At 39.1% G+C, this 16,343-nt stretch overlaps 2 protein-coding genes across 4 annotated transcripts in view; one reads left to right on the top strand and one right to left on the bottom strand.

Moving 5' to 3' along the window:
• The window catches only part of LOC144632519 (small G protein signaling modulator 3 homolog), a 35,861-nt gene that overhangs the window by 6,676 nt on the left and 12,842 nt on the right, over positions 1-16,343 (bottom strand). For 2 of the 3 annotated variants that reach the window (XM_078491182.1, XM_078491181.1), the window contains exons 15-29: positions 15,915-15,962; positions 14,445-14,515; positions 13,898-13,965; positions 13,670-13,757; positions 13,050-13,104; positions 12,225-12,274; positions 11,255-11,313; positions 10,880-10,973; positions 9,943-10,013; positions 3,415-3,463; positions 2,496-2,552; positions 1,971-1,999; positions 1,711-1,773; positions 1,195-1,254; positions 360-423 (exon numbers count right to left, since the gene is read on the bottom strand). In XM_078491182.1, coding sequence (XP_078347308.1) covers positions 360-423; positions 1,195-1,254; positions 1,711-1,773; positions 1,971-1,999; positions 2,496-2,552; positions 3,415-3,463; positions 9,943-10,013; positions 10,880-10,973; positions 11,255-11,313; positions 12,225-12,274; positions 13,050-13,104; positions 13,670-13,757; positions 13,898-13,965; positions 14,445-14,515; positions 15,915-15,962 — 926 coding nt within the window. Of the gene's footprint in view, positions 1-358; positions 424-1,194; positions 1,255-1,710; positions 1,774-1,970; positions 2,000-2,495; positions 2,553-3,414; positions 3,464-9,942; positions 10,014-10,879; positions 10,974-11,254; positions 11,314-12,224; positions 12,275-13,049; positions 13,105-13,669; positions 13,758-13,897; positions 13,966-14,444; positions 14,516-15,914; positions 15,963-16,343 lie in introns of all 3 variants that reach the window. The other variant, XM_078491183.1, reaches the window with a different exon arrangement.
• LOC144632521 (uncharacterized) lies at positions 7,922-9,586 on the top strand. The gene has a single exon (XM_078491187.1). It carries the CDS (start codon positions 7,976-7,978, stop codon positions 9,584-9,586), a length of 1,611 nt encoding a protein of 536 aa, XP_078347313.1. The 5' UTR covers positions 7,922-7,975.

Here is a 16,343-nt window from a genome sequence, read left to right as displayed (position 1 = left end):
TGCAGACAGGGACATCAGCAAAGATATCGGGTCCCAGTTAGAAATGAAGGAAACAGAAACAACAGCTACAGTCATCACCGCGAAGGACTAAAAGCTAAACGTGTCACTCTAAAAATACACTACGGTACGGTAAGAATAGGCTCATTGAGTTGCGTATGGCAAGTAAAGGACAAATGAAAACTATTATAAAAGTCTGTGCATAAAACTCTAGTGTGTGACCATTCAAATGAAAGTTACTGAGTAGTACTTTTGTGCAGTGCTGTCTGTTTTTTGACATTTGGCAAACGGTACTTGGGATTTTTTATTCAAAAGTATTAGAAAACTGCAAAAATGTGAGGGGAGAGTAACAGTTTACTTACAGTCTTACGTTCACCAGTAAGCTCCCAGTCGATATTCAGATTGAATGCGAAAGATGCAAGCGTCCTGAAGAGAGAACAAAGAATTGCTGAGTTACACAAATCACAAGGTACTAAAACCTTGTAAATAATTTCTCCAAGATCTAACACATTTGTGCTCAACTAAATCTTAAAGGACCCTAGTCAGCAACGCCTTTGTTTTTGTTGAAATACGGGAATTTCGGGATTTACTTCACGCGGGATGTCTTTAAACGAACTGAAAGATATTGCTGTGAAACTGCTTAAGGTAATTTAAAGGACTTCAGTAACATAAATTTCGGCGATGCAATTTCATAATGTCGATTTTCAAATCGTGGCTGACTAGGGTCCTTTAAAAGCGCGAATGGAAAGAAGTTTTAAAATACCACTTTAAGTTCAAGCGAGTTCACCTTCACCGACGTAAACAGACGACTCTTTGACGTGAATCATTTCCGATTCCCGCTCGGAGACATCTAAGATTCGAGCCCATAAATTCCATACTGATAGCCTTTGGGGCCAGCGCGAGCCTGGGTGTAGGGTCACTTGCTTTGACCGTAGGGTGTCTAGGGTGACCTTGGTGGCGAGCCTACTTTTTTCTATGTAATCACTTTGCATATATTTAACTTGCCTACCAGGAACAAGTCGTGGCGTATAGAGCATTGGCGAAACCAGGAGGGCCAATTTATGGCTCGGTCAGCAGGAACATTTTTTTATATATATAATCACTCGACAAACAATGGCTCGAAGGAGAGAGTAACCCTTCTACCAGGGACAAATATTTTTCCCTATAAACAGGTCCTAAGTAGGAGAGTCGTGATACCTGAGTTCGCACTTGATTTGTACCCAACCTGGACTCCGAAGAAACGACCAAGGATGGTACCTGGAACAGAACAATAGAACATTTTTTAATGCCATTTGTGCGATTTCTTCTCGCACTATTAATGTCATAACGCCGTGTTGTTTAGATAATGATGATGATGATTCGTGCGATACCACATGCAACAATGAATACTAGTATTACAATGGTAAATACCTTAGCTGATACGAAGTTTTCCGTCATGATTTGTAACCCGTGACACTAATAACAGTCACGCTAACACCAGAATAAAGGTCGTTTATTTTCGCAGAAACGTAATTTCGCAAAAATGGAACAGGCATATTTCGCGGGACTTAATTTTCGCGATTTGGCCAAAAATACGTTTAAAACATAAAAAAAATACAATAGTAAAATGTTTAAGATAAATTTTCACGGGTCTTTAATTTCGCGATTTTTTGAAAATCGCGAAAATTAAATCTCGCGAAAATGAGTAACAACAAGGTAGTTGTTGCCACTTACCACTTGCCGACGATATCTTCACACGCACACAACGTTTCCAGCCACAGATGAAGACATTGTTCGCTGTTAAAACGGTAAAGGTGTGTAATTTAAAAGCCATCTACACTTCTTATGAAATATAAATCGTTTCTTATGAAAAGGTAATTATGTCATTCGCAGCCGTTATTTGGGTGTCACGCAACGCTGCGTGTCGACTCGAATAACGGCTGCAGAACCGGAAGACAATACAAGCAGTGGAAAACAATGATCGAAACACTTACTTGAGGCCGTAGCAGATTAGAGAGCGGAACTGAAAGAAAGAAAGAAAATAAACAGGGTTGGAAAGTTAGAGAGTTCTTTCTTCTTATTATTGTTATCGTCATTATTATGTGATGACCGGAATCTCACGTTTGCTACCAAACCTTAACGCCCCGGTTTCCGTAGCATGAAGCGGCTAGGAGCATTTCTATTCCCCCCTGGATGAGATGCAAGTCCATCGCAGGGTTACCCCCCAGCAGTAGTATCCCCAGGGAGACCCAAGGCCTCCCAAGAACTCAGATGTTCTTTTGACGCGTCGCGACTGAAATCTTACAGGTAGGATTATGGCAGTGGTAAACCATCTTCAAGGGAACTCGTTGGAATCTACATGCTTGTTTAATCTCATATGAAGTGCCATTAGAAATGTTCGCCAACCAACAGCTGGAGACGCTTATGAAAGGATTCTAACTTACTCTCTTCTTACCAAAAGCCAACAGAGCAATAGCTGCCAACAGGTACCATAAAAACCAGGTATAACTCGGGCTTACCTTGATATCCATCTGTGAATTTGCTGCATCGTGGCTCATATTTATTGACTGCACCGCCTAAAAATATATCGATACAAAAAATTGAACGAATTTGCTATTGGAAAGTAACCTTCTTCAAACAAGTTATAAATTAAGTAAAACCTTTAGACTTGCTCCTTCAGACCCATTTTAGTCCTGAGCGTGAAATGCTAATTCTCCTTACTAACTGCAATACTTTTCTTAAATAACAGAAATCCGTGGCACATCAACACAGAACCTCTCAGTGGGAGATCCAGACCTTGAACTAAGAAGGGGGCCCTTTTTTGGGTGTACACCCAAAAAAGTTTAAGTAGGGGGAAGTCATTAAAAGAACTGTCTTTTACCAAAAATAAGGAGGGTGGGGGGCCTCCCTAGACCCGCCACTGCCTCTAGTTAGTGATTGCACTGGTAGTTAATTCACTGATTTGTCCCGGCACGAAGAGTGGTCTAGGTGATCAAATGCAAAAGCTTCGACGAGGAATACATCGGAGAAATAGAATGGAAACTTGACGAACATCGCAAGTAATTATCTGAGTCCGAACAAAAGACCTCCATTTCTGAACAAACCAGCCATTACATCGATTGGGAGAATGTTGGCATCATTGATCAGGATAGGCGAGAGGAGTTACACATTTGGCAGAATCATCCATCTGTGAACCGCGACCAGAGCAACCAGTTGGCGACAGCTAGCAAGGTTATGAATTAGCTTCGTAATCAAAACGCGTCTCCACACTGAGAATAGAACTGGGATGAGTTTCGAAAACTTTGTGTCAACTTTCGATTATTATCGCTGTCATCTAAAAAATCGTTACTCAAAATTGCAAATGATTATAAATAGGCAATCTAAACGTCGGTTAGCCTCTGCCAAACTCTAAAAACAAAATAGAATATTTTTACTTACTCTGTAAAGAATTTCCTCCGGTGAGAGAACTTTCCCATCTTCGTCCAATCTGCCATAAAATTTAAAAAAAAAAAAACTATTTTTCACAAAGACACATTAAAAACCACTACACACCTTTGTTGTTCATCACGCAATCAGGAAACAAAACTCGTTCGTAATGAACGTTTCTTACTAAAAACGTCCTGCTTCCTGGATCTCGTAACATTAGCTACCCTTCACTGACTTCCTATGATCAGTTCAGATCACAGAACCGAGCAAAAATCCTATAGGCATTAATGATGACAAAGAATTGGGGGAAGGTAGGGGGAGGGGGGTTAAACTCAGCCTATCACCGTAAGTCATCTCAAGATATGGAAAACACTATCCCATACTCAGGATCAAAGTTTTACACCTTTGACTTGCTTAAATACCGTATTTATTCGATTAAGCACCCTGGGCGCTTATTAAATTTTTGGACCTTGAGAGTGGGCGCTTATTCGAGGTGCGCGCTTATTAAATTTTCACGATTTTCAGCAAGTAGTAAGTTTACATTGCAACAAAACTATTAATAATAACATAACGTAAAGACGTACCAAAGCACAATTTTTACTGTTCATTGAAAGTTTCTGTAAAATACTAGCACTACAATGAATTTTAGAGATTCTAAGCCAGAGAAGTAATAATAATCAATACTCCTCTTGTGCACCTCAGTTTTTTGGGAGGTGGGGGTGAGCGCTTATTAACTTTTCTTACCTTCAGGGTGGGCGCTTATTCGAGGTTGGGCGCTTAATCGAATAAATACGGTATTAAAAATTTACAGCTCTTACACTAACGTGATATCAGAAAAACTTTCCACAGTTTAAGCTTGGGTTTTTTGTGCGAATACTAACAGAAAAAACAACTAAGATTCGGCTTACATCCCACACACTTCATAACGAAGGAGTTTTATCATGTGACCCGAACAACCCCGCGCGCTATTTCCTTGGAAAGAACTTTCTTGCTATGCTTGGTCGGTATTTCCTGACCTCAAGCCAAAAATATTTTCCCGTCCGGCCCTCGCACTCAGTCAATAAGTACATAAAATTGGCCTGATAGACCAGTAACAACATTAAGTGATGCGTATGACATACATGTACAGGAACTTTACACTGTTTGTTCCTGAACGAAACGCTTAGACATTTTTCAGACCTTGTGACAAGAAATAATTCTTGTCACAAGGTCTGAACAATTTCTAAACGAAATTTCATCAGAGATTAAGACTGCGATACAGTCAAAAGCGTCGCTTAGAAATTTTTCAGACCTTTTGATGAATTATTCGTTTATTTACAACTAAGGTCAAGATGAACGTACACAGTCATGTTTGTTCCTGTGTTTAAAACTTGTAAACCCTCATAAGTTACAGCGCATATTCACATGAAGAGCTAACTTGCGTCTGCGAAGACGAAATCGAAACACTTTTAGGAAGCCGCAAGAGTATAAAGCTGAAAGGCAGCAAGAAAAATCAAGATCAATCACCAATTTATTTTTTACTGAAGGAAAAGGGATAAGAACGCAAAGGGAGAAAAGAAGGAGAGCGCAGTATGTCCCGATATCAACAACCATTTTCGAAACTATAATCTGACATTTTATTATTTTTTAATTTTATAAATAGAACACGTTCGCCTCTATAAAGCTAACTGTGGTCTGCAACATTTCCGGTGAGGAATGAAACTGAAAACTAAACTTAATGAAATCCACACCACTTCAGTACATCAAAATGAGTGCAGTATGCTCCGATAGAAAGGGCGCACAACAGTGCATAAAGACGAAACTAAGGAACGTTATAACTCAAAAAAATTTGATCTCACAAATATTTCAAACAAACACGCACAAAATCGGTGTAAAGGCTGAATTTAGTCAGGTGTTTCGTCTATTTTATTAAATTTTGCCAAATACTCGCTATGAAACTTAATGTTTGCGAAGAAATTACTTCTATGGATCTAAATAAAAAAAAACATATCTTCGTAACAACCAAATATGTCTCTCGGGCGTTATAATTTAAAGTTACAAACAGCCAAGACCAACTTTGAAAACTGTTCAGCGTAACAGTATTTCAAAAACCCATATCACAATCCGTTTCAATCCTCTTTAATTGCTGTCCATCCGTACCTTCTTTTGTATTTGCTGTGTTATTTAAATGTTCTTTCACTTTTCTACGTGGCTATTTTTATATTTCACATAATTTGGCTGCTGTTTTCCGATGCCTTAATTTGGCTAAAATCCATCACACAGTTTCTTTAAAGGAAACAAGCGCGCGCATGTTGCCCTCAGATGCGGTGGAGAAGCATAGGCATGTGTCAGCAAGATTTCTGCGTAGGAGCTTAGAGTATAAGCCTAAACGTCTACCGAGAAGAGTTCAAGATCGTTAAACTTTACACAACCGAACTTATCTCCATTAAAAATGAGTAGCAGTACATTACTAGAGGTGTTTAGTCATATCTTGTTCAGTTTTACACAAAGCATACGTTCTATTTTGCTGGGGAGCTCTTGATCGAAGTTCGACTATTTCATTTTCGTCTTTGCTTACCTTAAGGTTACTATTGTTAGCAGCTATTAATTTTAGCGATATTTTCTGAGCAACATGTAGAGACTATTTAGTAAAGCGAATTTTCATTTCATTTTTTTAAAAATAAGTGATATATCATGTAAACCAGTTTTTAATGAACATATAGCTATTAAGATGGAAATAAATGTTTAGTAAAGAACAAAGTTACTTGAAATTGAACGAACATTATTTACATTGCCAGAAAGAAGAAAGTTTCCGGCATCCATTCTGTAAAGAATTTTTCAAGTCGACTTTGTTTAATTTTGTTTCACTTTGGGGTGGGAGGGGGGTACTAAATTTTACCGAGGCAAATTTTAGCAAGTAATAAATTTAGTGATTTTTGCCCAACTCGCTAATAAGCTAAAATTAGTAGCCGATAACAATAGTAACCTTAAGGTATTTGTTAATCAGAGCTGTCGAGGAGAATCACCATCGACATTGGTTGGAGTACTTTCTGAAACACCAAACTCTGAAGAAATATTTGTCCTTCATTTTAAGGCTGCCAAACTCGCCAGTTGTAATGAACTAGAAGGGTTCTCTCGCTACAGAAACTGTGCAAGGTGTTGTAAACATCCAGAATTATTGTAATTCAGAAATGGCACTGATATTAAAATACACAGAAACTAGAAAGAAGCGTTCTTTTGTCATGCATGGATATCTGGTTAGATACCATTCAAAACGGTAAGTAGAAAAGAGATATATTAATAACAAAGAGTTAAATAAGGAGGGTTAATCTTGATTTTACTGCACAGAAGTTTCCCCGATCTGTTTAAATTTACTGTGAAATTTTGACAACAGTTGTGACATGAGAACACAATAAAAGCAAACAGTCAAACGATCGCTTTTTAACAAAAACTTGGGTGCTATCCTTTAGTGTTTTCATTACTAATTCAACTTTTTTACATTTGTAGACGTATAATGGTAATTCGTATAATGATAAAACATACACAAATACATTGGTAAATTCAGCTTTTGTGGCAAAAAAAAAAAAAAAAAATATGGTGTCGCGTTGTCTGGTGACTCTCTGGTCGTTTCCTGTGCATTTTCCTAGATTCTTCCGGCGACTTGTGCTAAAGAGTTGCTACAGCTATTTATATATTCATCATTCAAACTTAAAAAGCTTCAAGTGATAAAATTAGAAATGTTTCTATTTTATACTGCAGTATAAACTTAGAAACGTCAAGGCCCTCAAAGGAATGGATTACTAGAAGAAGTCTTATTTCCGCCCTCCAGGACGGTAGAATAAATTAACACTCTCTACAGGCCACCTGAAGGCTGAAGGTGCTGGAGAAATCTCAAAGTTTGCAGTTCATGCTTATATTTTCCGTATTCTTTAAGCACAGAAATAACCTGCGGGTTGTTAATTCGTTATCTGCAAAGTTTACTCTTCGAACAACACCCATGCGAAGTTTAGACTGGAGTGAGAGCGATTAAAGTGATTTTGGGCTTTTGTTCGTCCGTCTATCGTGTGTATCGAACGAAGCTTCTGTTCAACCTTGTAACATTTTAAGTAAGAGTTAACTTCAAATCATAACCCGGTTGTAATGCGGCTTAAAGGCTCCAGAACAGTCAACAAACGATGCATAGACAACATATAATGTGAAATTTCAACTCCAATTGCAGTTTATTATCAATTTCGCACGACTTTAATAGTAGCTACAAAGATTCATACAAATCCTTATACTTTTTTTGCCGCAGGGTGATCATATAATTTGAGCCTGAGTCTCCTGTCGTTCAACATCGGAATCGGACCTCACTTTTACAAACAAACCACGCGGCACTGACTCTTATTTGTATAAACTATAGCAAGTAGTTCTTTACTTCCTTGTGCAAAAAGAATCGAACAAAACAATGCCTCACAGAAATATAAAATTAAATAAACCACACAGGAAGTTCTAACAAAGACAAAATCATCACCGAGCTTTCGGTTGTTTCTTCCACAAAGCCAAGTGCTAGAGCCGCTGGATCTTAACAATTTGCACTGATTTACCTTGTGAAATGAGCAGTAGCACACTGATAGAGGTTTTTGGTCATATCGTGTTCAGTTTTACGAGAGACGTGACAGAGCACTACAACCCAGAAGAACCTGAATTCACGGCAGAGTCTTTTGGCTACGATCCTATACAAAGCACAGGTCGAGAATGGTATTATCGTCCTATTGATGAGCTTATTTATCAAGAATACAGCGACAGAGAAGCCACAAATTTCCACTATCTGCCGTCTAGCCGTCTTAATATAAAAATTATAAACGCGTGCTTACCAGAAGAAAATGAAGAAACACAGGAGACAGAAGACCAAGATAGAGCAATGGCTTGGAAGCGATTCAGACCATCCCTTCTCCGTACAGTTTGTAAATCAATGTACATTGGAGCTTTGATTTCACTACTCACTGCTACCATCATAGGTTCAGTATACATGCTGACCATATATCTGTCTTATAAAAGTATATTTGCCTGTAGGTATTTTCCAGAGAAATTAATTCCAGTACGAGTACAATGGATGGAAACAATTTCGGATTTAATTGCTTGCGCTATGTTTTACGCCTGGTCGTTCATAGATCTGTTATTACTTTTTCGCCCTTATCAGTTATATGGACTAAAAGGAAAACTCATTTTTGTTTGTTGCGTTGTGTTCTGTTTGGATGCACTTTATCGTGTAATTTTGCAGGCCATAGGAAAACCTTATGGCATGTTGCCTATTTCATATTCTGTTCCACTGTATATTTTTTTTATTGTTAATATCACTTTGAAGTTCTATATTGTCACAAGGTCTTTTAACCTGCGACCGGCAAAGGTGGCAATTCTGATTTGTAAAATGACGATTCCAACGTGTCTTATTTTCCCCGTCGCTTTTCTTATGACGAGTTTTGTTTACCCAGCGTACAACAAACAAAACAAAGAAGGTAAACTGCTAATCGCACTCTTGGCTCCGCTCATTGGAGTCGTAGTCAAAGTAATCTCGCGAATTTGTGTTCAGCGGTTATGGAACATCACTCATCCGGGATATTCGTACGTCTTATTAGCGCCGACGTATTTTGGATTAGCGGTTATGTTCCGAATTTTACAGGCAGATCTTGAAAGTTTGGAATCCATCGCTATTCTTGGAGTAATTCACGGCGCTGCAGAAGTCATAGAACGAAGCACCATGGTTGCGATTGATCACGTTTGTCACGTGATTTGGAAAAGAACAACAGCTCCTTGGGGAAGTTTTCGTACTCCTCGCCGTGAGAGACTAATGGCTGATATCTCTATCCTAAGCATGTTGTCTGAATCAACTGCTATAATGTCTGTTAACGGATTTTTGTATTTGTATCAATTTATTTACTTACAAAACGATTCCCTTTTAAATTTATTGCAGTCTTTTGCCATCACAACTTCAGTTCAGCTGGTGATTGAGTGGTTTTTCACCAGCATATCTCTAGCAATAGAGACTCGCTATCAAAATATGGCTGTAATGGCTGTTTGGGGAAGACAATGGAAAAGACACTTGCTAGTGGCAATAGTCACTACAGTTCCTATAGCTGTATGGACTAGCGGACATCTTATGCAAATTGTACATGAGCGTTTTAACCAGTCGCCAAGCCAGCCTTGCAAAATGCCGTTTTCTTGAAAATAAAGGCCAAATTGTCCTGTATAATAATATAGTGTTTTGTCATGTCGAATTTTCTTACCTTTGTATAAACAATAGAAGTGACCGCTGAAGTGGTTTCAGTTTATAGCTAATATCCGGGACCTTCAAAAGTGATACTGACATTACTGAGCCCGCGGATTTTGGCGGCTATGTTGCTAGGCAACATGAATTATCCTCATAAGATCTTCACAATTTACAAGTGTTCGCGCCATTCCGCTGCTCTTTTCGCCACTGGTAATCGAGGCCATACGCCAATGCTCTCACGTAAGTTCCGAAATATCACTTCTTGTCCAAACTGTAAGGCTATGTTCAAGGCATTAGACCTATACACTTACCTAAACGTCTTACACAGCACCAGCCGAGAGTACACTGACTGAAAATCCCTGTCTACTTCACGTTGGCTTGCCTGAACAGAAAAGAAGACAAAATTAGAATCGAACATTCAGAAGAACTGATATTATCAGGTTTTCTCATTATTACAGCCGAAAAAAAAGAAAATTGTAACAAGTAAAGCTTGTAAATTGGTAACAAAAAAGACATTAGTACTGATGTGTATTTGCAGTGAGTAATCATGTATAGTAAAATTAATATAAATTTTTTTCTTATCCACTTATTTCATTAATTACTCTACACTTCCCGTCTCGATTAGCCTTTGCTATCGGCGGACAGCGTAGTTATTGTAACATATTTTTAAAAGCTTTTATAGTAATAAATTCTTGAATTTGAAGTCTCGAGTCTTGACTTTCCCAGAATTGAAAAAAAAACTCTCGGTGAGAAAAAAGAGGCACGGTGGCCTGATGGTTAGTGCACTGGTTTCCGGTTCAAGCGGTCCAGTTTCGAGCCCTGGACAGAGTCACTGTATTGTGTTCTTGGGCAAAACACTTTACTCCGGCTCACAGTGCCTCTTTTCACTCTGGTGTATAGTTAAATGAGTTTTATTCCGATTCACGCCTTCGTTTTGGTCCATAAAACACGCAAAAAAAAAAGATCTTAGCCACTATCCCGCCATTTTGACCGAACAAGCTTGGCCAATAACCCGAATTTCTAAAGCATGAAGCGACTAGGGACATAACATTACTACTTTCCGTGAATGCTACCCTATCGCCATTTACTCTATATACATGTAGCATTACTGTCAAGTTCAGTACCCCAACATTTCGCCAGTACCCGACCCAAGTACCCCACAACACGTATTCTCGTGCTCGAAATATGGTTTTTGTTTGAAAGGATTTGCCTGAACAACACTTGTTACTCATCACACTACTAACTCACCTCTTCCATAAAGAGCCAGGGATGACAAGGTCCGCCTAAAATGGACGGCTTTCTCATGCCGTGCAGGAATATTGACTTCAGGGCTGGGCATAACCTAGAATGTGCATAAATATAACGTGAAAGGGCGATAATATGAAGGAGCAGATCATCTCAGAATTACGTTTTGATTTAACACGAAATTCTCTCGAAGTGCGTGGTACAAGTAATATATCAAACGCGAGAGACAGTGTTTCATCGGGATATCCAAACACAGAGAAGAGAGGTAAAAATACTCCGCGCAGTAGATTCTTTGAGTTCCAATTGGTTTACTACGTTCTATGCATTTGTTGCTTCTTTAATTAAGAACACCGCACTATTGAACTGGGCCTGACTTACCCGCCTCTGACGAGATCCGTCACAGTCTCAGACACAGAATCATCTCCTGCCGTGGAATACTGATGGCAACATAGAAAGAAGCAATTGCAGCCATTAGCTAAGCTAAAAAATTGATTATATGTTGTAAAATAAAACGATAGGACATGCGAAACCTTCTAGTTTGTTCAGTAGGGAAAACGAGTATGTTTGGCCAGAGTCCCATTTAGATTATTGACTGGGATCGTGGTGTTCGGCAGGGATACCGACAAGCTAACGGAACAACTGTCAGAGCGATCGTGCTATTAAACAAGAAGTTCCGGTATAAATAGGGGCCTGGTCTGGCCATTCTCACGCCCAGTTGTCAGTCAATCATCAAAGCGTAAACAACTGGCAAACAACCTGCGTATTTTCCACAACTGATATTCATTTTCGCTAGGAATATTCTGTTAAACGTTAGGAAGCTATTTTTCTTATTTCTGTCAATGATATATCTTGGTTTCATGAGATTTCAAAGCATGTTCAGCTTGAAGGATGCTCGGCACCACATGCCACGAATGCAAATAGTACAAATTTGCATTTCGCGCCCGAGAAGTGTGAAATGTAAGAGGTGCCATCCCTTTTATAGCGGAACTTCTTGTTTAAGGACTTTCAGATTGGAGTACGAGATTGAGTACGACTTTTCAAACCTAGTGCTTATGCTTTCTATTATCACATTTCACGCCAATCTTGTATCGAAACTCTCCTTTTCAACTGGTCGGCAACAGGAAGGAGTGAGGGATCTGTGCACGTAACTGGATTGAAATTCGAAAGTCGTACTCGTACTCGATCTCGTACTCCAATCTGAAGGTCCCTAAGTTTGATTGGACAATAACAATCGGAAACTGTTCGGGCAAATCTACAAAGATAGATTTACCGATTTTTAAACCGATGCATGTGTTGTCGTGTCACGAATGAATTTTTTAATGAAAAAGTCTTCGTGTGAGAGACCTACCTCTTTACTTCTTTCATCTAGAATCTCTACAAATTTGGCAGGAAACCAACCTGAAATAAAACAAGTTGAGGTTAAAAAGACGTCTACATCACCAACGCAATTTGACAACCACTTGACTTTGAAACTGCAAAAGGTGACCAATAAGAAGATTATAATAAAAATCTGCAATATCACAGCGACAAACCGATGAGTAGTGCCGGATCTCTTGAAGACCTGGATCAGTAACTTAGTTAAAACGGAAAATATAGACGGCAAACTGCTCCTGACGACTAAAGCGGCCAAAAATTGACAAAGTGGATAACAAACTAAGGAAGGTTTGAATTGCAAACCGAAATATAGGGCAAAGTTTTTTCAATATATTTTAGTTTTTTATCCACTTTGTTTATTTTTGACCGCTTTAGCCATCAGGATCAGTTTGCCGTCTATATTTTCCGTAATAAGAAGATAGTTCGTCACCTCAGCCAGTGCAAAACCAAAACCAATCTTGAACTCGATTTACGACTTATTCTGCACTTGCTAATGGTTGCAAGGTTTTTACCATGAGCTCTGATTGGTATATTGCGGTAATATTTGCAGTTATTTGATTGGCCAGATGCAATTCTTCTGGTTTGGTATCACAATAATAGAAGCGTTGTTAGAAAACTTCTCTAAGTGATCAATATTTCTTCCTGACTTTACTTTAAGGATTTCATGCACATTATCATGACACAGACAACAAACATTGTCTATGTTTACTCAATAATTTCCCGTCAAACCTGGAGTGATTTCCCAGAAACCTAACTGAAACGCTTAATTTGCTGTCAGCCTTACAATGGTCAAACTTACCTCTTAAACCGTTGAGTTCACCCACCCAGCAGTGTTCGTCCTTCTGTGAAATTATCTGCAATAAAAATGTGACAACTCTAATGTATTGCCCTGGCCGTTGATGGTCAAAGTGAGAAAAAGTATGGTATGGGACATTGCGTGACGATGCAGTACATGTACGTCATGTATTAACTCGTGTTTTGCGCTATTTTTGGCGTTTTCTGCGTTACCGCTTTGATTACCAGCACCCATGATCATTGGAAGACCATGGTTTCTGTTAAACCGACAGAAGTCAAGTTGGGCAATTTTCAACATCCGCATTCTTCTATGCCTTCTCTGGGTTTCTTTTTAAAAAGTGTGAGTTTTTCAAACAAATGGGTCATTTACACGCCATGTCAAGGGCACCGTCTGTATGCCTCCTACACACACGTTCTTTCGCTTGTCACGGTTTTCCTCTAGAGATTTGTGATGTGAAGTGACAATATATGCATAAGAGGCTAAAATTCCTGACCATACGTAGAACGTTCTTTGACTTTGTACCTAAACATTTCCTCTGAAGGTTGTGTGACAACTGACAAGCGCAAGCTTGCTTGTTGCAATAATAACATCACTATGAGAACAAAAGATTCAGTACATCATACCGTGACAATGTCATTTTTCCGAAATCCCAGCTCATCGTCATCGTGTCTTTCAAAGTCTAACAAAGCCTTAGCTCTTCTCCGCCGATTTCTGTGCCAAACACAAAACAGAGGTGTCAAGTGTTACAACAGGGCAAAACCTGACTTGATTCACATAAATAATTAGTGATCACTCGACATTTAACACATGGTTACACCAGGCAAAGAGTGGTCAAGAGTTGTACAGCTTACCTGGCTACGTTGATAAATCTTTCATGGTCTTTTGCATGGCTCTCCATTGAATAATCAATTTCCAGACCCTGAAAGCAATCAGAAACAATACCAGTTCAGAAGACCGTGGAGCAAAGCTGAAGTCGGGTAATCCATCAGTAAAAAGCCTGCGTTTGGCCCATCAGACCAGAGCTTATCCCAGTTTCATAAAGTGCGGACTGGAATATTAAGTCGCTATTCCCTCACGACTGTCTCCCTCTGGGCTTCCTTCCCCAGCATGTAATCAAAATTCACTGGTGCCCATTCTACACCTTGTCGAGAGAGGACTGTAAGAGTTAAGTGTCTTGCCAAACAACGGTAAACAAATTAAATGATAGCCATGTTTGAACATCATTTAATACTAGATTTCAGGTTTACAGTTGGTGTGATATCATTCCATTTCACGGACGTAAGAAAGAGCAGATGCAGATGCAGATGTAGATGAACTGGCACCCAGCTCTGGAAGAAATTCTTTACCACACAATTCCTCATACAAGTATTTTCTTAAAAGGTTAATGTTTAGTCTCACCTTTTTAGGATCCACAGCGTCAAAATGTCTGGCTATTTGAAGAATAGCTTCCCTTAAATCGGCCACTAGTTCTGCAAAAAACAAAAAACAAAAGATGTACTCCTGAATTAAATGGTTGTGCGATACTGTTTATCAAACCACAGGCAGCCCAAGCTAATAATAAGAGCCACAGTACTCTAAGACTCAATTTATAAGGATTTGTATGGGAATGAAACAGTTTTCTTTTACGACATAGAAATTCGAACATTTTATGAATAAAATTGACTTACACTGTTGCAGTTTCGTGTTCTTTCTTGTTTGCCAGCTCCTCGAGCCAATTTGAAGCGATTTGGACGAGTTATTGCTTTGCGAAATTTTGAACACGTGTACTTTATTAAATATTCCCAAGGCTGGAAACTATTTTCGACAGCATCTCACTCGAAGCGAAATATCTTCCGTGAAATTGGTCAAATCGCTACAGAATTTCCAGCACCGTAATCTCCGGTAATTTCTCTTTCCTATCGTTGTCCATTTAGTTCCGAGTGCCCCAGTGAAGCGTAGAAAATTCTTCCAAAGTGCGAGTTTTGCTTTTCTTGTTATGCGCGGCCCATCAAACCACACACAAAATGGCGTCAGGTCGACAAAATTGACCTCAGTGGCGGAGGGCACGGCGATATTGTCATTAACTCTTAAATACGCTGTGGGACCCGGAGAGGGCGATTTTCTACAGGAAATAGAAAATCACCGGCACGTGATTCCTTAAACGCCGGCTTCTATTTCCGGTATAAAATCGCCCTCTCGGGGTCTCACAGCGTATTTTGGAGTAAGTAACAATAACTCCATGCCCCCCGCCGCTGAAGTCGATTTTGTCGACCTGATGCCATTTTGTGTGTGGTTTGATGGGCCGCGCATAACAAGAAAAGCAAAACTCGCACTTTGGAAGAATTTTCTACGCTTCACTGGGCACTCGGAACTAAATTGACAACGATAGGAAAGAGAAATTACCGGAGATTACGGTGCTGGAAATTCTGTAGCGATTTGACCAATTTCACGGAAGATATTTCGCTTCGAGTGAGATGCTGTCGAAAATAGTTTCCAGCCTTGGGAATATTTAATAAAGTACACGTGTTCAAAATTTCGCAAAGCAATAACTCGTCCAAATCGCTTCAAATTGGCTCGAGGAGCTGGCAAACAAGAAAGAACACGAAACTGCAACAGTGTAAGTCAATTTTATTCATAAAATGTTCGAATTTCTATGTCGTAAAAGAAAACTGTTTCATTCCCATACAAATCCTTATAAATTGAGTCTTAGAGTACTGTGGCTCTTATTATTAGCTTGGGCTGCCTGTGATCAAACACCTGAAATGCAAATTTGTATGCTACGTTTCTACAGGACCTTTTAAAGATAGGTGGCTACCTCTTTTTGCCAGTGACTTAATGGCTCTTTGATGACTTAGTTCAGTCAGTACGTTTTTATATGTTGTTACTAACCTGTCTGTCTAATGTTTTTAGCCTTGTGCAATGAAACACCACCTTTTCCTGAAGACAAAAACAGGACATGTCGAAATTCATTGGTTAATTACAACTTGGTTAACACGCATTTTCCTGTATATTGATTTCTGGTTACCGGTAGTTAAGTTAAATTATTTGTGTTTGTTGTGATTGACCGTGTGCATTTCCTTCCACGATTATTGAAAAACCACCCTAGTCAATGGCACAGAGGCCTAAATAAGCATTTCATCTACGATATAGAGCGGTTTTCACTTGACTGTTGAAACTAATTCACGTTTGCTTTGGTTTCGCATTACCATGCTTTGTGATTGGTTTATAAAACTTGCGCCACTTTTTCAGCCAATCAGAAGTAAAACCAAAACCATGCGCCTCGTGACGACAACATGTCTTTTCTTCGAGTTTTGATTT

This window comes from Oculina patagonica, chromosome 12, assembly GCF_052425735.1.
Source record: "Oculina patagonica isolate OP01 chromosome 12, crgOcupat, whole genome shotgun sequence".
Lineage (NCBI taxonomy): Eukaryota > Metazoa > Cnidaria > Anthozoa > Scleractinia > Oculinidae > Oculina > Oculina patagonica.
The sequence above is the reverse complement of the archived record's forward strand: the minus strand, read 5'-3'. Positions and strand labels throughout refer to the sequence as shown.

Bases quoted from the DNA above. Each gene is read 5' to 3' on its own strand.
- LOC144632521 (XM_078491187.1), top strand. From the start codon at position 7,976: ATGAGCAGTAGCACACTGATAGAGGTTTTTGGTCATATCGTGTTCAGT.